The 27,264-nt window shown below is 45.0% G+C and overlaps 1 protein-coding gene across 3 annotated transcripts in view; it reads left to right on the top strand.

The window, feature by feature from the left end:
* The window catches only part of LOC115468273 (ankyrin repeat domain-containing protein 50-like), a 74,051-nt gene extending 56,222 nt beyond the window's left edge, over window positions 1–17,829 (top strand). For all 3 annotated transcript variants that reach the window (XM_030199861.1, XM_030199860.1, XM_030199859.1), the window contains exons 4-6: window positions 6,083–6,312; window positions 13,445–16,946; window positions 17,339–17,829. In XM_030199861.1, the coding sequence (XP_030055721.1) occupies window positions 6,083–6,312; window positions 13,445–16,944 (3,730 nt within the window). In that variant the 3' untranslated portion in view covers window positions 16,945–16,946; window positions 17,339–17,829. The remainder of the gene's footprint in view (window positions 1–6,082; window positions 6,313–13,444; window positions 16,947–17,338) is intronic.
* Window positions 17,830–27,264: the final 9,435 nt, after the last annotated feature.

Here is a 27,264-nt window from a genome sequence, read left to right as displayed (position 1 = left end):
TACAATCCCTCCACTGCAAAAACACACTCGGGACCAGATGATCAAAAGCAAACCCAGGCACTAAAGCCATTAATGCTGGACTAACACCCGTGTTTGCCTTCGACCCAGATCAGAGCTGGCGAGCGCATGTAACAACGCGCTCACTGGCTCTGAACACTAATAGCATGCAAATGCAGGCTAAACAGGGGAGATTTCTATTCCTCCCCAGTGCTCAGTACTCCAAACAAGGGTGTTGCTACACCAGCTCAGAGGTGGTTTTAGAGTTCACAAAGCATTGGGGAGGAATGGGAAGCCCTGTCCAGCATGCATCTGCATACTAACAGAGGCCCCCCCCATCATAGCAGACCCCCAACTAACTGACTGACCGACCGCCCCACCCACAAGAGACCCAACCCCCCTGACAGAAAAGAGGGCTAGAGGTCCGGTGGACCTCCAACCCCCACCAGGTGGTCTAGTGGCCCCATCTTCAGATGACAGAGGAGGGCGTAGCATTTCCCCCTCCTTCCAGCACCGCCTCCAAAATGGCAGCACCCTACCCAATGCATCCTGGGATTCACTGGACAGGGCTGCCCAGCAGGGCACCGCAATTTTGGTGGCGGCGCTGAAAGGAGGAGGGAGGTGCTACTCCCTCTTCCATCATTTGAAGGAACCTAGGGGTTCAGGGCCGCTAGACCACCAGGTGAATGATGGAGGTCCACTGGACCTGTAGCCCTCTCTTCTCTTGGGGATTGGGTCTTCTGCGGGGTTGGGGATGGGTGGGTCGGTCAGTCAGTGGGGAGGGGTGGTGCTAGACCATCAGGGTCTCTGTCCAGGGGAGGGGGGGCTGGGGGGAACTGGAGGTCCACCAGACCTCCAGCCCACATTGGTATGTTTGACACATCTGGGAGTGGAGGAGACTTCGCGCCTTCTGTCTCGCTGCACCCTACGCCTGGAATAAACTTCCTGAGCCCCTACGTCTTGCCCCATCCTTGGCCACCTTTAAATCTAGACTGAAAGCCCACCTCTTTAACATTGCTTTTGACTCGTAACCACTTGTAACCACTCGCCTCAACCTACCCTCCTCTCCTCCTTCCTGTACACATTAATTGATTTGATTTGCTTACTTTATTTTTTGTCTATTAGATTGTAAGCTCTTTGAGCAGGGACTGTCTTTCTTCTATGTTTGTGCAGCGCTGCGTACGCCTTGTAGCGCTATAGAAATGCTAAATAGTAGTAGTAGTAGTAACAGAGTAGCTTAGTGATTAGTGCAACAGACTTTGATACTGGAGACCTGGGTTCAATTCCCACTGTAGCCCCTTGTGATTCTGGGCAATTTACTTAACCCTCCATTGCCCCAGATACAAATAAGTACCTGTATATACTATGTAAACCCCTTTGAATGTAGCTGCAAAAACCACAAAAAGGTGGTATATCAAGTCCCATTTTCCTTTCCCTATTTGAGATTCTACATGGAATGTTGCTGTTGTCCTTTAGATTGTAAGCTCCTTTGAGCAGGGACTGTCCTTCTTTGTTAAACTGTACAGCGCTGCGTAACCCTAGTAGCGCTCTAGAAATGTTAAGTAGTAGTTGCTACTGTTTGAGATTCTGTTGCTACAATTTGAGATTCTACATGGAGTGTTGCTACTATTTGAGATTCCACATGGAATGTTGCTACTGTTTGAGATTCCGTTGCTACTATTTGAGATTCTACATGGAGTGTTGCTACTATTTGAGATTCTGTTGCTACTAGTTGAGTTTCTACATGGAATGTTGCTACGATTTGAGTTTCTACATGGAATGTTGCTACTGTTTGAGATTCCGTTGCTACTATTTGAGATTCCACATGGAATGTTGCTGCTGTTTGAGATTCTGTTGCTACTATTTGAGATTCTACATGGAATGTTGCTACTATTTGAAACTTTTGAGATTGTACATGGAATGTTGCTACCATTTGAGATTCTACATGGAATGTTGCTACTGTTTGAGATTCCGTTGCTACTATTTGAGATTCTACATGGAGTGTTGCTACTATTTGAGATTCTGTTGCTACTAGTTGAGATTCTACATGGAATGTTGCTACGATTTGAGTTTCTACATGGAATGTTGCTACTGTTTGAGATTCCGTTGCTACTATTTGAGATTCCACATGGAATGTTGCTGCTGTTTGAGATTCTGTTGCTACTATTTGAGATTCTACATGGAATGTTGCTACTGTTTGAGATTCTACATGGAATGTTGCTACTATTTGAAACTTTTGAGATTCTACATGGAATATTGCTACCATTTGAGATTCTACATGGAATGTTGCTATTGTTTGAGATTCTGTTGCTACTAGTTGAGATTCTACATGGAATGTTGCTACGATTTGAGTTTCTACATGGAATGTTGCTACTATTTGAAACTTTTGAGATTCTACATGGAATGTTGCTACTGTTTGAGATTCTGTTGCTACTAGTTGAGATTCTACATGGAATGTTGCTACGATTTGAGTTTCTACATGGAATGTTGCTACTGTTTGAGATTCCGTTGCTACTATTTGAGATTCTAAATGGAATGTTGCTACTGTTTTAGATTCTGTTGCTACTATTTGAGATTCTACATGGAATGTTGCTAGTGGAGGAGTAGCCTAGTGGTTAGTGCAGTGGACTCTGATTCTGGGGAACTGGGTTCATTTCCCACTGCAGCTCCTTGTGACTCTGGATAAACCACTTAACCCTCCATTGCCCCAGGTACAAATAAGTACATGTATATACTATATAAATCATGTTACAAAAACCATAGAAAGGCAGTATATCAAGTCCCATTTCCCTTTCCCTTTTTTGACAGCCCAGACCTGTCAAGCAACTTCTGCGGGAGGATTGTGTGTCTTCTGCACATGCCGAAGCAAAAATCCTCCCACAGAAGTACCTCTATGATCAGAGCTAATAGTGTGCATGATTTTGCCTGCTGTTAGCTTTGATCCTAGGGGCGCTATTGCCCTGCATGGGGTTTTTGATCTTCTGGTCCTCAGAACCTTACTGTACCATAACAGCACTAACTCCCAGGACTCAAAGAGAAACAACCTTATCTGTGAAAAGGCAGCACTGTAAATATTACACCTGACCCTAAAACCCTAATACACTATCTAGTGAGAAAACAGAACAAATTTGACTGCTAAACATGACTATACAGAAACTCAGAATAACAAGCCTTGCTCACACGTGCAAAACACAGACAGACCATCAACAAATAAGAAACAAGGACTCACAGACCAGTAACAGAGATATGAAGACAGAAATCTGAACTGGAAATCTCAAGGAGTCAGACTCTGCATATACAGCAATACTAGAGAAACAGAAATGGAAATGCAAGGTATCAGAGATACACATTTCCCAAAGCTAATACATAAAGTACCTCCAATATAATGCAAATATACCGTAGACCTCAGCAGTGCCACTTTTGTGACGGTGTTCCAACTGATAAATTTAAAATACATTTTTTTCTACCTTTATAGTCTGAGCATTTTATTTTTCTGTTCGATTTGGTCTGTGTCTCTTCTGCTTTTCCTGGGTTTCCTGTCCATTTGACATTTCTTCTCTCTCCATGTCTGTCATCCATCTTCTCTCTGTGCCCCTGTCCAGCATCTCTCCTCTTTGTCCCTGTTCAGCATCTGCCCTCTTAGTGTCCCTATCCACCCCTTTTCCAGCATTCCTTGTTTGTGCCCTGTCCCTCCCCTCTCTCTTCCCTTCCTCCCACACCCCAGTATTTATCCCTCTCTATCCCTCCCACACCCCAGGTGTAGCATTTATTCCTCTCTATCCCCTTCCCCCCACCCCTCATGGTCCTTCTCTCCATCTGTGGGTCCAGCATCTCTCCTCCTATGTTCCACTCTCCACCCCACCCCTCCTCGATCTGCTCTCTGTCTCTTCCCTAGTCTGGTCTCTCTTTCTCTTCCCGTTCTTGTGTTTCCCTTCCTGGCAGGTCCAGAACATGTCCCTCTCCCTTCAGCCCTCCTCCCCAGGCCAGCACATCTCCATCTCCCTCCATGCCCCCCCCCCCCCCCCCACTATTCCCTCTAAGCTGATCGGGAGTCTTCCACCTACATTTCTGCCAGTGGAGGGTGCTTTTTCACTATTATATTTTCAATAGTGATGAATAACCAAGTTCTGCAGGACTCCAGGGAACCTGCCTGTCCCTAGTGAAAACACCTAACCCCCCCCCCCCCCCCCCCACTGGCAGTATTGCAGATGGAGGACTCTCGATGAGCTTAGAGGGAACAGTGTCCTTCTTCCCTGTCCAGTCTATCTGCCTCCACCCCCCCCCCCCCCGATCTGGCACATCTCCATCTCCCTCCAACCCCCTCCCCCCGTCTGGCACATTTCCCTCCAAATCCCTCTCCCCATCCAGCACTTCTTCTCCCTCCAGCCCCCCCCCCCCAGGTCCAGCACATTTCCATCTCCCTCCAGCCCCCCCCCCTAGGTCCAGCACATTTCCATCTCTCTCTAGTCCCGTCCCGTCCCCACGGGTTTAGCACATCTCCATCTTGCAGTTCTCCCCCCTCCATAGTCCAGCATATCTCCATCTCCCTGTCCGTCCTTCTTCCTCCCTCACCCCTCCCCCAGCTTCTCTTTCTCCCTTCTCCCCACCACCTTGAATTCAGTGTCTTTCCCTCCCTCCTGGATCCTCTAAATTTGCCTCATCCCCAGTACCAGCTGAAATTAAGGCACACTGCTGTGGCCGGAGTAAGGGTCTTCCCTCTGCTAGGTCCCACCTTCTATGAGGTAACTTTCTGCTTCTGCAGGAGCAGGACTGGCAGAGAGGAAGGCTCTGACGCTGACCACAGTATTGTGGCTTATTTGCAGCCGGCGCCAGAATTGAAACAAGTTTAGAGGATCTGGGAGGGAGGGAGAGATGTTGGATTTCAGGTGGGGAAAAAGAGAGAGAGAGACATGCTGGGGCCACCACCATGGAGCTTCTGGGACGCATGAGGCCCTGTGCAGCCGGCCCTGTCACCCCTGCTTAAGACCGGCCCTGGACATAGGAGAGAACCAGGGTGAGGGAAAGAGGAAAAGCTATAAGCAGACAAAGTAAAAAGAGGGATATTAAAGACTGGATAGTAAGAATGAATTAAATCTGGACAGAGAGAGAGGAAAAGAATTGAAGAAAAGGCAAATGGACAGGAAACCCTGGCAAGAGAGTTAAGAAGAAGGTAAAGGAAAGCAGAAATCAAAGACTGGGACCAACAGGATTAGAAAAAGAAAACCACCAGCCAACAAAGGTAGAAAAAAAAAAGAATTTTATTTTTAATTTAGGATAAAGTAATGTGGTAGCTGTGTTAACAAAGGCTAATAATTACAAATAAAACACAAGATGGAAAATAAGGTGATACCTTTTATATTGGACTAATTTTAATACATTTTGGCCTTCCTCAGGTCAGGTGAGGATACCATAACAGCAGTATACTGTCCTGACCTGAGCTGGGCAGGAGGTTTTGACCTCTGAAAGCTAATTGAAGCATGTATTAGGCTAGTCCAATAAAAAGGTATCGTCTTATTTTCCATTTTCAAGCGCCTGAACTGATCATACGCAGAAGTGTGGCATTGGCAGTTGAAGTACACTGCCGACATTCGCACGGGTCAAACAGCACGGTACGGGGCTTGGGCAGTGGACCTCTTTTGCTGGCGGGGCTTGGGCATCTCTGCCAGTGATTCAACAGGTGCCGCAATTTTGGAGGGGGCTTAAGTCCAAATTGGGGGGGGGGGGGTGCCGAGGCCTCCTTTGCAGTTACGCCTCTGAGGTGAATAGATGATGGATAGAGGTGTAATAGAATGCACTGAAACACTTCCTCTTACCTATCCCTGCTGTCACTGGTGTAAATAAAGTATTTTCTGGAATGGCCTTGGGATTGAGGTGTGTCAGAGGGTGGTGCCAAGGCAGAGTGGGGTAGGGCTAAGGGCATGACCTGAAATCTCTCTCTTAAAAATTGGGCCCCTTTGGCAGCTCTGTGATGGTGTGGACGGCAAGACTGCATAGGCCATTTGATCTCTATCTGCTGTCATTTTTTCTGTCTGCATTTCTTGTGGCTCCTGAGATTGCAGTGTTCTGTATTCCTTCCCTCTTTCAGGGCTGTTCTGCTGCCCCTCTTGGATCTTCAGCCCCCTTCTCAGAACCTGCTTCTGCTGGTGGATTCGGTGGACGAGAGCAGCTGCTTCAAAGATGGTGAATGGAAGCCGTCGGGGAAGAGCCAAAGCATCGCTGAGCTCCTGTCCAATCACCAGGAGCTCTTTCCATCCTGGCTGCTCCTGGTGTGCTCGGCACGCAGGCAGAATAAATTTATCACCAAGCTGTTCTCTGGTAAGATCTGTGAACTTACCACTACCAGGTCACTCAGGAACTGGGGGAACCAGGGGTCAGTTATATTCAAGCCAGTGGATATATCAGTGCAGAAAACAGGGATGAAGAATGGTCTGTAACTTATCAGCATAAGGACTAGAGAGTCTCCAACTTACCAGTGCAGGGACCAGGGGCAGAGGTTTGTTATATATCAACATAGTAACATAGTAAATGACGGCAGATAAAGACCTGAACGGTCCATCCAGTCTGCCCAACAAGTCATTTACAGTGTCAGGGTCTGTTATAGATCAGCAGGAGAACTGTGGGGTCTGTAATTTACAGTGTAAGGACCAGGGGCAGGGTCTGTTATATAGTGACATCATCAGCGTAAATAAAGGTATTCAAGCCATTTGATTCGAATAATCTACCTAATGGGACCATCATTATATTAAACAGAATGGGAGAAAGGGGGAAACTCTGGGCACCCCACACACAGAGAGCCAGGGTGAAGAAATGTTACCAGATAACTTGACTTGATATTGTCTTGACTTTAAGAAACCATTGAACCATTGCAGGACCTTCACCACAAACGTCAAACGGATCCATTGGACTCAGTAAAATATTAAGCTTCCCCCTACCCCATGCCATGTGAATTTTTGTAAATTCTTCTGCCACTGCTGTGAATAATGGACTGGCACAAAGATAGGTAACAGGCTGAACAAGAACGTCAGTTGGGGAAGAATCATCTTTTTATATGTGGCAATCTTTTCCCCTTATCAACTCGGTGTCATTGAGGACCTTAGATCAGCCTGAATTCTTTCCATCAGTGGGGAGTGGTTGAGTTTGACAAGCTGCCCCATGTCGGCCAAGATTCACACCTCTACTAAGTATCTGAATTCCAGATACCCATTTGAAAGGAAATTCCTCTGGCCAGGCCCTCTTCCTAATAGCCACCACTAAAGCCTCCATTTTCCCCAACGTTCAGTTTACAACCTGAGTTAGGGAGAGATTGAATCAGTTTGCCTATAAGGATCGATGTATCATCAGCATAACTTTGTGGCTAGTTGTACCAGGTCTTATCGGGTGTATTTTCTCATATGAGCAGCCTTGGGCTCAATGGCAAACACAAATAATGTAAGGGATAGAGGAAGGGCACCCTTGACGGGTCCCTCATTGGACCTAGTCCCATTCAGCGTTATGTATGAGCAGGGCCTCAAATACAATGCCTTCACCCAACTGCGTAAAGGATCACCCGTGCCCTGCCTCTCCAACAGGGTGTGCAGGAAACCCTACTGTTCCCAGTTGAAAGCTTTCTCTGCATCCGAGGCCACACACAATGCCTTCTCTTGCTTTATTCTTGCTTCATCTTTAGCCAGTGTAAGACATGAATCACTCATCTTGTCTTATCCTTTTCATGAACCCTGGCTGGTCAGGGTTGGCAATTTAGGTAACACATTCTCCAGTCTTGGCATCACAGTTGAGTAAAGCAGTGGGACAGTAACTCACATTTATCTGGGGGGTTTCCTTATTTGCCCTTGGCCTGGATTGGCCGCTGTCATGGACAGGATGCTGGGCTCGATGGACCCTTGGTCTTTTCCCAGTGTGGCATTACTTATGTACTTACTTATGTACTTATAATACGTTGGCCTTGAATGTGGTCTCATGGAGTCACTTCCCATTTAGAGCCTCATTCATAGTTCATGCAGAAGCACCCCCAATGCCCCAGACTTTTTCTTTTTTTATAGTATCCCATCGGGAACCCATCATCTCCAGCTGCTTCCACCTCCCAACCAGCAATTGCCTAGCATCGTCTCTAACCACTGGTAATTGTGCCCCCTTTATATATCGCTCCATACCTCCTGATCAGAGCTATCCTTGGAAGAATCTAAAAATTGATAGAATTGCAAACTTTGTCTGCTGTTTTTTTTGTTGTTTTCTAAGTTTAACTTTCCCTGCTCCTTCAGTCTCCCGTACTAACCTTGATGCCTTCCTTTTCTATAATGGCCAGGCCAGCAGCTGGTCCATCCGGTGACCATGTTCTAGAAAATGGCTTTTAGAGAGTCTCATTAAATATTCCACTTTTCCATCTCCAGCACATCGGTGGTCTACCTCGTTTCCATCTATTCTATGATAAGCTTTCTTTCCCCCTTTCTCTACATGACCTTTTTGCCTTTTCCCAAATTCCTCATACAAGTCCTTTAGGTCCTGTTCTCGTCATTTCTTGTATCTCGAAGTTAATTGGATGAGCACCTTCCCCACATCTCATCCCCCACATTGTTATAATCTGCTCATTTTTGCTCTGCCTCCAGCAATACTTCCTGTTTTGGGAATAAACCCAAATTTAATCTCTAGTGCTCTCCTTCTTCATTTGTACTTTGGGCTAGTTTTACTTGCAGTAAGATTAAAATGTGGTCAGAGAAACATTTTTATTTATTTATTTGTTACATTTGTGTCCCACATTTTTCCACCTATTTTAAGGCTCAATGTGGCTTACATAGTACCGGAAAGGTGTTCGCAGACTCCGGTGTGAACAAATACAAAGCGATGTTGTGGTAATGAAGAGTTCATGTGGAACAGTTTGCGGAAGAGTTGCTTTTGTTGTGTTGCAGGGATCAGGCGTTTAGGTTGGGTCGGTAGGGTATGCCTTTTCGAACAGGGTAGTCTTTAGTAATTTCCGTGTGTTTAGGTGGTCGTACGTTGTTTTCAAGGCTATTGGTAATGCGTTCCACAGTTGTGTGCTTATGTAGGAAAAGCTGGATGTGTAAGTTGATTTGTATTTAAGACCTTTGCAGCTTGGGAAAATCATCACCTGTTTCAAGTGCATTTTTTGCTTTTTATACTGTTAGTAAAAACATGAATTTCTATGCTGGGTTAGACCAAAGGACTACCTAGCCCAGTATCCTGCTTCCAACAGTGTCCAGTCCACATTACCAAACACCTGGGAAGCTCGTAAGATTTCATTATACTTCCCCCAGATTTGCTTAATATCTGTTTATGGACTTTTCCTCCAGAAAGTTGTCCAAACCTTTTAAAAACTTACTACTACTATTTAGCATTTCTATAGCGCTACAAGGCGTACGCAGCGCTGCACAAACATAGAAGAAAGACAGTCCCTGCTCAAAGAGCTTACAATCTAATAGACAAAAAATAAATAAAGTAAGCAAATCAAATCAATTAATGTGAACGGGAAGGAGGAGAGGAGGGTAGGTGGAGGCGAGTGGTTACAAGTGGTTAAGAGTCAAAAGCAATGTTAAAGAGGTGGGCTTTCAGTCTAGATTTAAAGTGGCCAAGGATGGGGCAAGACGTAGGGGCTCAGGAAGTTTATTCCAGGCGTAGGGTGCAGCGAGACAGAAGGCGCGAAGTCTGGAGTTGGCAGTAGTGGAGAAGGGAACAGATAAGGATTTATCCATGGAGCGGAGTGCACGGGAAGGGGTGTAGGGAAGGACGAGTGTGGAGAGATACTGGGGAGCAGCAGAGTGAGTACATTTATAGGTTAGTAGAAGAAGTTTGAACAGGATGCGAAAACGGATAGGGAGCCAGTGAAGCGACTTGAGGAGAGGGGTAGTATGAGTAAAGCGACCCTGGCGGAAGACGAGACGGGCAGCAGAGTTTTGAACCGACTGGAGAGGGGAGAGGTGACTAAGTGGGAGGCCAGCAAGAAGCAGATTGCAGTAGTCTAAACGAGAGGTGACAAGGGTGTGGATGAGGGTTTTGGTAGAGTGCTCGGAAAGAAAGGGGCGGATTTTACGGATGTTGTAAAGAAAGAAATGACAGGTCGGCGGTCTGATGGATATGAGCAGAGAAGGAGAGAGAAGAGTCAAAGATGACCCCAAGGTTTCGAGCTGAGGAGACAGGGAGAATGAGAGAGCCATCAACAACTTGTGTTTTAACTGCTTTTACCACATCTTCCAGCATTGAGTACCAGAGCTTAACTATGCTTGAGTAAAAAAAATATTTCTCTTGATTTGTTCTAAATTGTAAGTAGTGTACTACTTTGTATCGTTATTTGAATATTTTTACTTCTGTAATAGTCTATTACTCATGTATGTTTGATTTATTCTTACTGTACATCACCTTGAGTGAATCCCTTCAAAAAGGCGGTAAATATACTACTTAGTAACTTCATGAAATGTCCTGCCAGTCTTTGTACTTTTTGAAAAGGTAGATAATTGATGTGTATTTGCGTGTTCCACTCCATTCAAGATTTTATAGACCTCCATCTATCATATCTCTCCTCAGCTGTCTCTTCTCCAAGCCAAACAGCCCTAACCTCGTTACCCTGTCCTCATATGACAGTTCTTCCATCCCCTTTATCATTTTGGTTGTCCTTCTCTGTACTTTTTCTGATTCCACTGTGTATTTTTTTTTTTTTTTTGCGATATCTTGACCAGAATTGCACACAATACTCCAGGTACGGTGGGAGTGATTTTTTTTTGTTTTACTCCTTATTCTTTCCTAATAATTCCTGACTTTCTGTAGCTATTTTGGCCACTGCTGCAGCTCATTGATGAAATCATTTCAATGTAGTGTTCATGAGGGTTGTAGATGCTTTTACTAGGGTGACTCCTATTGTCGAGCCTAGCATTGGGTAGCTATAATTTGGGTTATTCTTCCCCGTGCTTTTCAGTTGCACTTGTTCACACCTGGCATCAGAATGCCCAGTTTCCAAAGTAGAAAGCTGCATGGCAACGGGGATAGCAGGAATCCCGTGGGGATGGACCCGGGGTCCTGAGGGATCCCCGTGGAAGTGCCTTCCCTCCAGCCGCAGGCTGCCCTCCCAGCACATACCTCATGGTACCCTTATGATCTAGTGGCTTTTTCAGGGCAGGAAAGGTCCCCACTCTTTCCTGCCCTCTGGGCTGGATCTCATTTCAGCCACAACTCAGAGCCCTTTCATGATGACCCCCCCCCATTGTAATGGGGGATTGCAGATATATACAGGTGCTTTTTCTGTACCTAATGGGCTATAAATAAACTTGTGCACTTTGATTACATTTACATATAACCTGCTGTTCTCAATCCAACACCCTTTTCCCCTCCCCGTGATTCTTTTCTTTTTAATTTATAAGTTTTTATTAACCATAACATTACAATCACAATATGTTTCTGCCTCTCCAACTTAATACAACAGATATGACTAATTGGCTCTCAACATTTCAAAACATTTTCTCCCCCCCCCTCAAACCTTCTATAAGTCCCCCCTCCCATCCCCACCTCCCCCCCTAACCTCCATCCCACCCTCTTCCCCTTTCCCTCCCCCCTCAATGCCCATGATCCTTTCGTTTTCCTGCCCTCTCAACCTACCACCACCATCTGCATTTCCAGGTTACTTTCTGCTATTTTTGTAAACTGTTTCCTCCTGGGTTGGGGAAGGGTGTAGGAATGTTGATAAATATCAGTCTCGCACATGCCCAAAATCTCTTACAGGTCATTTCAGGCCTTGCTGTCATTATCTTTCATTCCTATTAGGGCTCCATTTCTATTAAAATCTTAATTGCACAATTAAAGCTGTTTTTTTTTTTTTGTTTTCTTCCATACTACAGCTCCTTGTGACTCTGAGCAGTAATTTAACCCTCTATTGTCTAGATTCACAAGGAGCTGCAGTGGGGATTGGGGAGAGGAACCTCCCCCATATTTATTTATTTATTTTCACATTTATACAGCACATTATCAAGTAAGAACAGAGTAGCACAAATAAGATAGAAATAAGAACTAAATAATAAACCATTGATGGCCAGTTACAATCTAACACAGTCCATCAATGGATAGAAACCTCTTAAAGAGGAGAGTTTTCAGTCTTTTGCGAAATACCAAGTAATCAGGCTGACCCTTGATTGCCATTGGCAGTGAGTTCCACCACTTAGCACCCTGGTATCTAAAGTCAGCAGAGTGAACTGACTTATAACGAACGCGCTCTCTTGCAATCTGGAAGATGAAGTCCAAGGTAGTCCCTTAGAGGTTATATTGCATAGGGGAAGAGTTATTAAGTGTTGCATATAATCTGGTGTCATGCCGTATAATATTTGAAATACAAAATCACACAATTTAAAAATCATCCTGGCTTTAATGGACAACCAGTGCAGCTTGTATAATAATGGAGTGGCTCTATCAAAACGCGATACCTTAAGGACAAGCCTAGCTGCTGTATTTTGGGCCATTTATAGCCCTTTTAGGACACCCTCCTTATATCCATCCAAGATGGAATTGCAGTAATCGAACTGAGTTAAAACCAAGGATTGAACTAACAGTCTAAAGATATCAGGCGAGAAATATGAACTGATTCTCCTCATCTTACTACTACTACTACTTTCTTCCAAAGAGACCTGAAGGATTTTTTCACTGCTGAAGAAACCTGAGGCTCTAACGTGAGGTGACTGTCAATTAATACATCCAGTACCCTAAGCGTAGTGTCTAGGGGGTAGGACTTGTTGTCAGTGGTAAAATTATTATATACGGTACGGTCAAAGTGATTGGTTACCACTGGCCAAGGTCTTATCTCTATCATGCGATTAATCACGATTACAAATTTTAAGCAAAATGCAGCCCTAAATAAATTAAAGACTAAGCAAGAAATACAAATTGACAAATCACATATTAAAGAATCTAAAACAGCATGCAGGACAGCAATAAACAGTCTTACAGTTTTCAGAGCCTACTTCAGAAATGCAGCCCTAATTCTTACAGCATCTGAGGCTTCCTTCAATATCTTATGACTGAGTTTTATTGTCATCTCCACAGCCACCAAGTTCACTGAGAAAAGAAATCCACTCACTACCCTCTCCCCTACTCACTGACGTTTGGGTTCCTCTGTGCGGGTTCCCAGAGCTTTCTCGGAAGCTCACTGCTACTTCTTCATTAGGACTGTGGCTCCCTCCGGTAGTTGTACAGGTTAAACCAGTCTAATCTCCCCTTTCCTCATGTCCAGACTCAGCTTTACCCTCACATCCTGGTAACTAAGGATCCTGTGGGCTTTGCCAACACCACCTCTGGTAGCTGCTCCATGGGTCCAACATCTTTTCTGTGAATAAATATTTTCAGATTTTACTTGATTCTGCACTTTATGAGCCTCATGTAATGCAGTATAACTTCCTTTTGGTTGGAAAAGGATCATTTACCTTTCAAATATTTGACCTGTCCTTTCTTTCATTCCTAGGGTTCCGGAGGCTCTGTTTGGATGACCTTCGTAAGGCGCACATCGTGAAGGACGTACAGCAATACATCTTGTGCCGTCTAGATCAGGAGGTGATCCTGCGCCAGCATCTAACCCGTGAAACAGCCGAGATGCTCAACCAGCTGCACATCAAAAGCAACGGCTGCTTCCTGTATCTGGAGCGTGTACTTGATGGCGTTTCAGAGAACTTCATCGTGCTGCGTGAGATCCGGGACATCCCTGGGACCCTCAATGGCCTCTACTTGTGGCTCTGTCAACGACTTTTCACCAAGAAGCAGTTTGCCAGAGTACAGCCCTTGCTTAATATTATGCTGGCAGCCTATCAGCCCCTAACAGTGGAAGAGCTGTTTAGAGCGTTATGGACAAGGAACATGAGCCCTTCCGCCTGGGGCGATTTCCAGCGCAAATTGGAGTCTCTCTCAAAACTCCTGGTGGATGGGCCCAACCATACCAAGCTTCTGTTCCACCACAGCTTTGCAGACTGGCTGTTAGATGTGAAATACTGCACTCAGAAGTACCTGTGTAATGCAGCCGAGGGCCACGGCATGCTGGCCATGAGCCTTACTTCCCGAGCCCAGGAGCTGCAACCCACGGAAGTTTATCAGTATGCCCAGCACCTCCTGCACTCTAACCTACAGCTAGAACCTTGCCACTTTGCGCTCTGGATGATGTGGAGTGGGGCACCTGTGGCAGACTGCTTATCATTGGACCTCCCTGTGGAGCAGGAGGTTCTCCAGTTGCTGGTTAAAGCTGGAGCCTGTATCACTAGCCAGGATGCCGACACTTCCTGTAGCTTCTTCCAGCGAGCCCTGGAGAGGGAGGATTCCATCCGTATGCTTCTGGAGAATGGGGCCAGCATCAACCAGAAGGATTCCAATGGTAGGACGCTACTGGCTGGTGCAGCTCACAGTGGTAACCTGGAGGTGGTGACACTGCTGATCTCTCGAGGTACTGACATTGAGGAGCAGGACAACAGTGGTCAAACGCCACTTACTTTGGCAGCCAGGCAGGGCCACAGCAAAGTACTTCACTGCTTGATAGCTCATGGGGCCAATGTCAACCACTCTGACCAGGAAGGCTGGACAGCTCTGCGCTCTGCTGCTTGGGGTGGACACTCTGAGGCTGTTGCTGCTTTGCTGCGGGTAGGGGCAGATGTGGACAGCACTGATTCTGATAATCGGACAGCCCTGCGTGCAGCTGCCTGGGGGGGCCATGAGGACATTGTCCTCACCTTGCTACAGCATGGGGCAAAGGTCAATAAAGTGGACACAGAAGGGAGGACTGCCCTGATTGCAGCAGCATATATGGGCCACCGGGAGATTGTGGAGCTCCTGCTGACGCACGAAGCAGACATCAACCACAAGGATGTGGATGGACGAACTGCATTGTCTGTGGCTGCCCTCTGTGTTCCCGCTAGCAAAGGATATGCAGATGTGGTCAGCCACCTTTTGGATCATGGAGCTGAAGTGGGTCACAGGGACCAGGATGGAATGACCCCTCTCTTGGTTGCTGCCTATGAAGGCCATGCTGATGTGGTTGACCTTTTGTTAGAAGGAGGGGCAGATGTGGATGATGCAGATGCTACAGGACGGACTCCTCTATTGGCAGCAGCCTCCATGGGCCACACATCAGTAGTGAACACTCTGCTTTTCTGGGGAGCAGCAGTGGACACCATTGACAGTGAGGGCAGGACAGTTCTGAGTATTGCTGCAGCACAAGGCAACGAGAGCGTGGTGCAGACACTACTAGACCGTGGCTTAGACGAGAACCACCGGGATGACATGGGCTGGACCCCTCTCCATATGGCAGCCTTTGAGGGCCACATCAACGTCTGCCGGGCCCTGGTTAAGCAAGGTGCAAGGGTAACAGAGATGGACAATGATGGTCGAATCCCGTTGATCCTGGCTGCACAGGAGGGGCACTGTGACTGTGTGAAACTTCTCCTGGAGAGTAAGTCGCCCATTGATGCCAGGGGTTATGATGGGAGGAGTGCTCTGTGTGTGGCTGCCTTAGAAGGTCATAAAACTCTGGTGGAACTCCTACTTAGGAAAGGAGCAGATGTTAACCTGAGAGACGCAGATGGGCGGCCTATGACGTACCTACTTGTGCTGGAGAATCTGTTGGAGATGGTAGAGCTGCTGCTAGAGAATGGGGCAAATCTGGAAACCCGGGACCCCGATGGGCGGACAGCGCTCCATGTGTCCTGCTGGCAAGGCTATATGCAGATGGTAAGAGTGTTGGTGCGCTATGGTGCAGATGTCGGTGCACTAGATCATGAGCGCCGCTCTGCCTTGCACTCAGCAGCGTGGCAGGGCCACACTGTGGTAGTGCAGTTCCTCATTGAGTGCGGAGCCGATGTGGACCACCAATGCAACCAGGGAGCCACAAGCTTATGTATTGCTGCCCAGGAGGGTCACACAGAAGTAGTAGGAATGCTTTTGGAGAAGGGAGCTGACCCTATCCACGCAGATCAGTACGGGCGCACACCAATGAGGGTGGCAGCTAAGCATGGCCACATGAGAATCATGAAGCTACTGGAGAGGTATGGAGCACCAGCCTACAACGGGCCTCTACCTCAGTGCAAGGAACCTAATCAACAAACATCTACTGTGAAGACCCAGTCCTCAGTGGGGACCTCCAACAGTTCTGGCAGCCCGTCTACCATGGGTGGGGAGGTGTCATCAATCCCTGACAAGAAGCCTGTACCCAGCAGTTCACCATCAATGTCCCCAGAATCCACTGTGGAGAGGTGCAAGTCTCTAGTATCTGAGACTTCCGTGAAGAGCTCCCAAAGTTCATCCATTCTGACCTCTTCTACGTACCACTCCCTGGCCACTGCTCAGACTGTTCCTGTGGACAGCCTGAACTTCACACAGCAGATACAGCAGCACTCCCTTCCACGCAGCCGACACTCTGTTGTCTCGCCAACCTCCACCCTGAGGAGCTGCAAAGCTAAAAACAGCCCCTACAGCACAATATCTGAATCCCTCAGCCCTAAAGCACTCCAGAATCCACCAGTGTCCAGCTCAGGGCTGAGCCAAAGCACCAGTGACAGCCCAAGGATGAGGAAAGGGCCACCCACGCCTGTGAAGATGGGTTTAGCCAGCATGCCAGAGAAGTTCCCCAAAACAGATAACCCAGGAAGAGCATCTGCAGAAAAATGGTCTTCTGTCATGAGCTCATTAGGGGTGACACAGGTCTGCCAGTACCGGGACATTCTCACCAACTACCCCAGCTGTGGCTCGCCAGATCGTGAGATGAAGCGAAATGGGATTCTGACCAATCCAAAATACAGCTCAGGAGGAAGCCCCTCCTACTCTCCACAAAAGCTTGGCAGCTCTGGTATCTTGGAGAGTCCTGGCCCAGAGCCTGTAATCTCCATCACCACGTTGGACCCACAGCTGAACTTAAAGCAGGCCATCAAGCTGCAGTTTGAGGGGCCCACCTCTGGTTTCAACTACAAGAAGGAGACTCCTTTGTGAAGGTATAGACGTTATGTTCCCTTTTCCTTGTAAAGTCCATCCCACCGTGTTTTACAGTGTCCTTTCCTTACAAACACCATCCCACAGCTGGGGTTCCCAAGTGGTGTGCAAGGAACCTCAGGTGTATTGCAGAATTCTGTTAGAGAGGCGATAGGGTGGGTTCACAGTCACTGTGGCTGGAAACAGTCCTTATCCATCTGTTGCCCCAGCCCCTGCAGTATCCCTCCTTACTGACAGGGGGAGTAGCGTGCAGCATGTCTCACCAGGTACTCCTATGCCCTCTGCTGGCTTTCCTGTATTTAGTGATAGGAGTGTGTAATCCCATGAATAATCTTGTGCTCAGAAGCTCATGCTGTTACAGATGAGCAATCGTGTTCTTTTTGTCTTTTTGCAGGCATGGCTAATCAGTTGACTTCTAATTCTCACAAGGACCATCCTGTATCTCCCTCACTGCACAAATGTTGATGGAACACCAGGAGCAAGAACAGCATGTCACATGGTGTCAACGTTATGTGAGGATTGGCAGTTGACTTCCGTGGCCGGTGGCAGCAGAGACGAGACACTAAAGCAGCAATCCTGGGAGTGCTGCTGGGGTGGGAAACTGGTTTCTCCTGGCTTCTAGGCTGTTGGTGACAGAGGCATGAAACAGGGCGGCATTTGGCCTGGAGACTGGGACAGGTGCTTTCTAACCTGCAACTCGCTGCCCCTGACCCTTCCTGGAGTTTCTTTCCCTTCCAGAGCCTGTTACCAAGGCAGGTCCCAGGACTACAAGCCTAATGATCACGTTGCAGGATTTTTTTACATTTCTGTTTTACTTTTGAAACAACAGTGGCCTTTCTCTGCACCTCATGGGCACTTACAATCTTGTAATATTTTTGGAGGGGGAGTGGGGTTTGATGCATTTATTTATTTTGTAATATTGGGGGGGGGGGGAGCATAGTTGGTGTACATGAGGTTTTCCAGGCATTGGTTGGTAGAGAAAAGGGCCCAGGGACCTCTGCCTTACTGAGGGGACTCAGCAAATATTCCCGTCATCTGGTTTGGGGCCCTGAAACATGCCTTAAAGAGCAGGAACCGAACGGGAGACAGCTGGTCACATGCAGCAAAGGATGTCAGGACAGTCACCTAGGCAATATGCAGAGGAAGCACACACCCTGAGGAAATGCCTCCTAACTTTAGGGCTCCTTGAACCCCATCCTAAATTCTCTGGAGCACCAGTCAGGGTTTCTTACCTGCAGCTTGGGGTCTCTTAAACCCAAGAAATGTGGAAGGAGTCATCCCATAATGAGGTGAGTCTCAGGAAGAGACCCAGATTACTTGACAGGCTAAAGCTGTGCTCCTATGGTGTTCTTTGAACCCCTCCATTGGGCTTGGCATTGTGCCCCTGAAACATTTAACTTCCTTTTGGAATTTCAGATACCAACTTTCTGTGGTTACAATCAAAGCAGTTTAAAAATTATATACAAGTGCTTATTTTGTACCTGGTGCAATGGAGGAGTGATTTGCCCCAGAGTCACAAGGAGCTACAGTGGGAACTGAACCCAGGTCCCCTGGTTCTCAGGCTGCTGCACTAACCACTTTTCAAGGGGGGCTACCTGAAAGAGCATCTTCTGTTGGGTTAAAGCTTGCAGGTCACAGAAAAGAGATTTGGAGTTTAGTGTTCACCCCACCACCACCACAACCTCTTAGAATTTTTGAAGATTATGGTGCGGAGACAGGAACGAGTGGGCTTCACTGCCGCCTCCCCTTTTAAAGGTGCCTAGAGAGATGGAGGGGGGGGCCTAAGTGGACCAGAAGGGTTATTTTAGGGGTTGAGGTTGGGTTCATTTGGGCACCAGAATGTTGGGGTTTGGGGGGGGGGGGGGTCTTGGAAGGTCCGCTTGGGCCACCCAGGATATGAGTGTGTCTGGGGAAGGGGGATCAGGGAGTCTTGCAGTAGTGGCGACCTATGTGCACATGCATCGGGCACACTCTATCCTTTGGTATAACAGAGAGAGGGAGCGAAGCACAAAAAAGCCAAAAGACAAAACAAAAAGCACCAAGGGCCTTCAAAAAAAGGGAATAAAGTCTTTAATTGTAAACGTTGATGATGCAATACTTAAATGGACCCGGCCCGGTCCATGTTTCAGCGCCTGCGTCAGGGGTCGCAAGAAATAGCTGACAACTTGCGGCTGTGACTGAAGGACTGCGTGTGTTTAATCAGAATATTGACCAATTTGGTGTTAAGGGGACCACACGACATTGCAGTGTATTGCTTCTAAATCACAATACTGCCGCACGTTGTCGGCTATTTCTTGCGACCCCTGACGCAGGCGCTGGGGTCATTGTGTTTGATTTGGTCCCAGGGCTGTCCCTTGTCACTGCTCCCTTCAAGTTTAAAGCAGCTGTGTTGCTGCTTCTCTGCATCCTGGGTTTGTGGTCTCCCCTCTTCATCCCTCTACTGTCCTAGGTAAATGACCTGTTAAGTTTATTTATTTATTTTTAGCGGTCTTTATTTAATATCATGTCCAAAATGCATAGTCACAAATTCAAAGCCAAACATACGACTGGAAAATGCAAACAGAAACTACAGTTGTCCCCACCTAGATAAAACAACAGCTAAGCATATTCCTTTACTATAAATCGTGGGAGCCGAGTGCTCACTTCATAGTCTTTATTCCCCTAAATCCAGGGCTTTTTTTGAGGGGGAACTTGGGGGTACTGAGTACCAGCACCTTTTCCATTGTCTGCTAAAATTGACCCAAGGACCCCAAGTTTTAATGAAAGAGCTCAGACTCTACACACCAATTCTGCCTTGTCATAGGTTCTGTGACTGGTTGCAGGGGGCCTGGCTATTGTGGGGTGGAATCCTCAGTGATCACCCCACCCTGGAAGGGTGGCCTAGCATTTGAGTACCAGCACCTTTTTTGCTAGAAAAGATGTACTGCCTAAATCCCAACATAACATCAGAAGAAAAATAAAATCCCTCCCTCCCTCCCCCCTCATGCACTTTTTAATAAGGTCACAAACTGTGTTATTACTCCAATGTCTCTGTAATACAGCTTATGGAAGACACTTGAGCAGAAGGACATCCCATATTTTTTCCTATTTAGGGAAAGATCGTTAACGCTGTGCTGCTAAGTGCTCCATGTTACAAATGTAATTAGAGCTTTTCAGTTACTTATCAGTAGAGAATAGAAGAAGTCACCTCAGATTTCCAACATGAAGCTATAGTCAACTTTGCCGCATTAACTGTGTGGCAGATATGACGAGTCAGTCTGAAACTCACACAATTTTGTAGTCTGGATTGATTAGCTTTGCAAAATGCCTTTCTTTTTTGGCCCATACTGCCTGTTTCCACAGTGTGGCAGTGTCAATGGAAAAATACGATGAAGACTACAGAGGTTAGATATCATCTATACATTAGTTTAATACAGTTTTCCTAGTACTGGGCTCTTTCCATGACTGTCCAGTCCCTTTCTTCAAACTGTGCACCCAGTTCAGTCTGCCACTTCTTCTCGTGAGCTGTATGTACCAGGATTTTGTCCTGAAAGATATTGATCTATAATGGAGATAAGCTTCTTCCTCGTATCCAGGAAGTTTTCTCACAAGTCTTCCTAAAAGGGTTCTGCTTTCAACACCCTTCTGCTTAATTTCCTTAGTTGTGAGAAAATGAAGAAGTTGATTATAAGGATGTGGTAGCTAGTGAGGGAATCAAAGCAGTTAAGAGTTCCATCCTCAAACAATTGTTCCAATACCGGGAGGGAATAGTGCACTAGATGTAATGGGGGTGTATTTAGACCAAGGGTGGGCCACAACCCAGTCGGGTTTTCAAGATTTCCACGTTGACTATGCATGAGATTGATTTGCATGTATTACTTCCATTGTATGCAAATAGACCTCATGAAAATTCATTGTGGAAATCTTGAAAACCCAACTGGGTTGTCACCATCGAGGATGGTATTGCCCATCCCTGATCTAGACAGATTGAAAATCAGGCTCCCCACTAAAGCTGTCTCAATAATGAAATGTACAAAGTATGTCTACAGGCAGCCCATGCAAACAACGAGGGAAATTGCATCAAATATTCCAGCTCGACATGTGTCACCATTGATTGTTTAATTTTAACATCATTCCACTGCTGCCTTAGCTTGGGCAGCCCCATGATATAAAACAAATTTGGGTTCCCCGAGGCCTTTCTTTTTCCTGTTTCTATGTAGCAAATTTCTAGGAAATATCGGTCTCATATTATTCCGTATACATTTAACCAGTCAAACCAGAGGAGCGTAGAGGAAGGCCCTTGACAAGAGGATGGGTAGGACTTGGAATAAATACATCAGACGTGATAAAAAGTTTATAGTAAATGTTGGTAGCTAAAGACTTGGACAGTCCATCCAGTTGCCCAACAAGGTGGCCAGAGTTGTATCCCAAATATGCACAGGTTCCAATTCTTCATGATTAAACACTGGTATACTTAATCTCTATCGTTTCTTGCCAGTTTTGGCTTAGAAGTCTACCTGGCATTGGTCCTACTTCCCATCGGAATTGCCGTTGAAGTCTACTCCAGCCTTGATTCTGATCTGTTTTTGCCATTTACGTGACCCAGACTATAGAAGTCTGCCTAAGCCAAAACAGAATATGTGCATTTGCCCCATCCATCCAAATCCCCTTTATTTTCACAAACTAGTTGAGGGTAAAGTTGAGTGGAAGGCAACCGAGGGTAGTGGTAAATAGAGCTTTCTGAGGAAAGGGATGTTACCAGTGGTGTGCTGCAAGGTTTGGTTCTTTTTAACATTTTTGTAAGCGATATTGCTGAAGGGCTGTCTGGTAAGGCTTGCCTCTTTGCAGATGATACCAAAATCTAAATAGGGTAGACACCCCTGATAGTTTGGATAACACGAGGAAGGACTTAGTGAACCTAAAAGAATGGTCTGGAATTTGGCAGCTAAGATTTAATGCTAAAAAATACAGTCATGCATTTGAGCTGCAAAAACCCAAAGGAACGGCACAGTTTAGGGGGTGAAGAGCTTTTGTGCACGAAAGAGGAACAGGACTTGGTGTTATCATACATGATGATCTTAAGGTGGCCAAACAGTTAGAAAAAGCGATGGCAAAAGCTAGAAGGATTCTTGAGTGCATAGGGAGAGGAATGGCCAGTAGAAAAAAGGAGGTGATGATGCCCCTGTAATAGACTCTGGTGAGACCTCATTTAGAATATTGTGTACAATTCTGGAGACCCCACCTTCAAAAAGATATAAACAGGATGGAGTCGGTCCAGAGGGCGGCTACTAAAATGGTCAGTGGTCTTTCTCATAAAGCATATGTGGATAGAATTAAAGATCTCAATATGTATACTCTGGAAGAAAGGCGGGAGATGGGAAATATGATAGAGACATTTAAATACGTATGCAGCATAAATGCACAAGAGGCGAGTCTCAGTTGAAAGAAAGCTCTGGAATGAGGGGGCATAGGATGAAGGTGAAAGGGGATAGACTCAGAAGTAACCTAGGGAAATACATCTTCATAGAAAGGGTGGTTAATTCATGGAAAGGCATTCTGGTGGAAGTGGTGGAGACAAAATTTGTATTTGAATTGAAGAGGGCTTGGGACAAGCACATAGAATCTCTAAGGGAGTGATAGGGAGAGTAGATTGCATGAATGGGCAGACTGGATATGGTCTTATCTATCTACATTTTTCTCTGTTCTTGTGTTTAAAAAAAAAGGTCAAAGTAGACAACTGTTAAATTAATTTAACACCCATGTAGCAAAGGTCTTGGGTCAGAATGTATTTTGATACGTTCTGTTTCTGTGCTATCATATGCATTGAATTACGAATGTATTCTTGGAAACCACCTACAGCAGTTTTAGGTGGTCTATACATTTTTAAATAAATAAACTCACCTAAAAGAAAAGGAAGCTTTAAGCCTTAGTGACAGGTCTGGAGACTAATTAAAAGGCAGGACTTCCATTTTAGACACAAGAACTTTGAAACTTGAGACCTTTGAGTATAATTGAATCTTGTGCAAGTTATGGAGATACAAGGGGACTAGTGAGGGAGAGAACAGTAGCAGCAAATAATGAACTCACAATCTCACACTTGGGATCCTAATGGATTTGCCCATACAGCAGCCGCAAAGGGCTCCATTATTAATGCAAGTAATAGGGGCGAGAGGGGGCATCAAACATGGCCAATTTTCCCCCTTTTATATGAATGTGCTCTTTTGGGGATGCATACAGCACCTGTACCCAGAATAGTCCCCACTCCAACCCTCCTCAAAACCCTCTCCATAAAGTCTCAGTGACCCCTGTTGGACCTTCTGTCAGCATCAATTCTAGCAATAGGCCAGAGAGCCCCTGGAATTTGGTTATATATTGTAGATCAACCATCCTACCAATACAGTCAACAGCTTGCCTTTAAGGATAAAGCCAACCTGGTCTGGATGCACCAAATCTGGCAAGACTTCCGAGAGCCGATTTGCCCAAACCTTTGCCAGTAAGTACCAAAAGTACAGAAACCAAAGCGACCAAAAAAGCACAAATGAGCCCTCAAGTCTGGAACAATTGAGAATCCTTTGCCAGAATCTTGACATCTGTGTTAAATACTAAAATGGGACGATAGGACTCGCATTCCATTGGATCTTTCTGGGGCTTTGGTATAATCGCTATCATTGTTGGAGGTAAAACTTCTCCCTCGCAAATAAGCATTAAGGGCTCCCTCTAATTGCAGAACAAAATTCAAGCAAAGGCCCTATAAAACTCTCCAGTAAACCCATCTGATCCAGGGGCCTTTCCTGAGGCAAGGATTTTATAGCCCAAAAGACCCCCTTGGTAGTGATCTTCTTGTTTAGCCTTGGCTTCTACTCCTGTGAGAGGGTAGGAAACTGAACCCTAGCCAAATAATCAGCGATATCCTCTTCTGTAATCAGAAAAACTCTCAATATAGGGCCTGATAGTAATTCTTAAAGCGTTCTCTTATCCAAAGAAACAGGTTATGTATGTCCAATCTGTGTATTTAATCTGGAATGTACCTCTTTGTATGTTTCCGAACTGATGCGCTAAATTCTTCATTAATATATTCATATCTAATTTGCCTTGTGCAGAAATTAAATTCTAGCTCATTGCAGTGCAAATGATCTAATTGCAATTTAGCTGCTTGTAAGGCATGAAGACTTTGCAGTTATGATGGGCTTCCAAACTCTTTATTTGAACTTCCCTTTGGGAGAAGAGCCCTTCAAGGTTACGCTTGTGGCAGGTCTGTTTGATGAAGATGAACATCTACGTTGACTGCCCACCTCTTTTACTACTGCTTCTCTCTCCCAAATGTGCTTGAATTTATCACAGCTTTCGTTTTCACTGCCTTCTTTGGTAGATTATTCCAGGCACCTACCTCTGTCTCTGTAAAGAAGTATTTTCTCACGTTTCCACTGAGTCGCCCTCCTTCCATCTTCATATTGTGATCTTTTGCTCTTTAATTTGTATTTCTAGGCAGTTTTCCACTCTGTACTTTTATTGAAGCCTGATATGTGTCTGAAGGTTTCTATCACTTCCCCAGCCTTCCTCCTTTCTTCCATACTTCCGCTGGAGGCCCTACCCCAGCACTTCTCCTGGCGGCTCAGCCCCTGTGACTGGTAGGAAGGAGGTCACTTACAAATGCAGTTTTCTCTACAGTGCAGGGTCAGTCTCGTGATATGAGCCGTGAGATCCCATGACTTTGGGGCTTATACCACAAGACTGAACTTGTATAGCAGAGCAAACTAACATGCAATTAAAATATACGGTTTATTAAAACTTGACATAGTGAAAACAAGATAATAAATTAAAAGAGAGAAAAATATATCCTTGTCTCAGAAAGAAAAGAGTAACAGAGTTTACCGTGTGTCTTAGATCTCTGCTCTGCCAGTCCCAGACTGCCGCCCTGGCTTATTAGTTATTGAAAGTGTCACTAGATAAAATTGCCTTTACATTTTTTCTAAAGGTCGTATATGAAGGCTCCAAGCCTAGATAATTAAGGTAAATGATTCCAGAAGGAAGGACCCAGTGCACTAAAAACGGAGTTTTTAATTGAACCTAGGTAAATGTATCTGAAAGAGAAGAGTAGCACGAAGAGAATAACAGCCGGGAGGATGGATGCGGTTTGAGAAACCAAGAAAGGGAAGTAGGTATCTGAGCATGATAGATTTTATAAACAAGAGTCAAAATTTTAAATGTTATTCTATAGGCGATTAGGAACTATAATCAAACTTGCAGCTGTTTCTCTTAAGGGTGTAAAAAGGTCTTTACTGGCAGATGTTCAAATTGTGTTCAATTCTGTAAATTACTGAAGTTTTTTTTTTTTTTATTCAGTTTCATCAAACATTTCAAGAAAACATCTTGATAGGAAAAGCAACATTAAAAAAAATTAAACATATATCATTAAAGATTAACAATCTATTAAGAAGTTATTAATACTCAAGTCCATAAATTGGAAATCCAAGATTCAGGAATACAAGGAGAATCAAAAAACAAATTCAGGAAATTAAATTAATGCAAATTCTATTGAGGTGTATTACTTATTCCTTTAGCGTTTATCCTTTTTTACCGAAGTTATAAGAGCTGATGCATGCGCGGGCTCTGTAAACACATATTTCTTCCCATCAAGTCTTACTATACATTTGCAGGGGTACCTTAGAAAAAAGGTGCCCCGCAAATGTATTATTTCAGACTTAAGGAGCAAGAATTGTTTCCTCCGTCTCCTTAGAGACATCAGGAAATAATAATATCTTATAACCCAAAAAGGGTTTTTCTCTGTTACGAAAGAAAAGACGGAAGATCCAATTTTTATCTGGTAACAACGCAACGGTAGCAACCAAAGTTGCCGCCGTTGCTAATTCGGAATCAGAAGTCTCAAGCAAAAGAGATACATCTATTGGAGTTTCAGAAATTTGATTCAGTTCCTTTCCTGGGACATAATAAACAGAAGTAAATGGTGGTAAATTCTGGTCTGATATATTCAAAATATCTCGCAAGTATCTCTTTAACATATCAAGAGGAGGAACAGTCTTTATCTTGGGAAAGTTTACAAATCTTAAATTGTGACTTTTAGTATAGTTATCAAAGATTTCCATTTTTTTTTTCTAAGATTAGTCAAGTCATTTGTCGTCAGAGGTTAAATTACTGAAGTTTTATTTTTCTAAATTTTTAATATAAATTTTATGTTTGTGTTCATTTTATGAGTTGAAGTATATAATTGTTTTGTTTACTGTCAGATTCCTAATTAATGAATCCGTTTTCTTTTTGTTATCCTGCCCTGAACTTATATTTAGGGATGAAACAGGCTATATAAGGACTCATCATTAGTAGTGGAGTTACATGGTCCTATTTCTTTGCATCGTTATTAAGTTTTAGAGCAGTATTTTGAAGTTGGAGACGACACATTTCTGTAGATTGGATCCCTTTCAGCAATGAATTACAGTAATCTACATTTCTTATAACTGGGGAGAGAACTGTTGTTTTCAAGGCCTCACAGGAAAACAGTTGTTTAACTGAACATTCCCATCTTGAAAAAACATTTTGCAGAGATATAGGAGACATGCAATTTAAATAATAAATCATCCAGTATCACCCCCAGAATTGTCAATGAAAAGACCCAATTTATTGGAGAACCTGCCCTCCGAGTAGCTGACATTGATGGATGAATCTTTTTTGTTAAACAATAACTCTTTGGGTTTTTCAGGATTTAATTTCATCTTATGAATCTTAGACTTTGTGAGTACAGTGTGCCGAAGAAGCATTGAAATAGAGCCTCAAGGAAGGGAGGGAATTTAAAATATTTGCCCGCCTTTTTTTTTCTCCCCATAATCTTGATGATATTAAAGTGCCCTTCTTACTGTTTAGGGGTTGCTCGATAGGTTGTGATGAAGGATGATGTGATTTGGGGGGGGGGGGGTGCAAGTCTGCAAGATTTAAGGTTTGCTGTGAGCACCTCATATCCTTGCACTGTCCTTGACGGGACTTTGAGAGGCAGAGCTCGGGATGGGGGGGGGGGGGGAAGAGTGTATTTTAATTTTCTGCAGAGCTCAGTGTGACTCATTGAGGGGTGGCCGTCCTTAGGTGACTGGAGATTGTGTTATGGTGGTGAAAGTGGCGGGTGGAACGCTGTCCTGGAAGAAGCTTCTTTGAAAGGCTTTCCTGGTTCTCCACTCTGGAGTGGAGGAGTAGCCTAGTGGTTAGTGCAGTGGACTTTGATCCTGGGGAACTGAGTTCAATTCCCACTGCAGCTCCTTGTGACTCTGGGCAAGTCACTTAACCCTCCATTGCCCCTGGTATAAAATAAGTACCTGAATATATGTAAACCACTTTGAA

This window comes from Microcaecilia unicolor, chromosome 4 (assembly GCF_901765095.1).
Source record: "Microcaecilia unicolor chromosome 4, aMicUni1.1, whole genome shotgun sequence".
NCBI lineage: Eukaryota > Metazoa > Chordata > Amphibia > Gymnophiona > Siphonopidae > Microcaecilia > Microcaecilia unicolor.
This window is presented reverse-complemented; position numbering and strand designations above follow the sequence as displayed.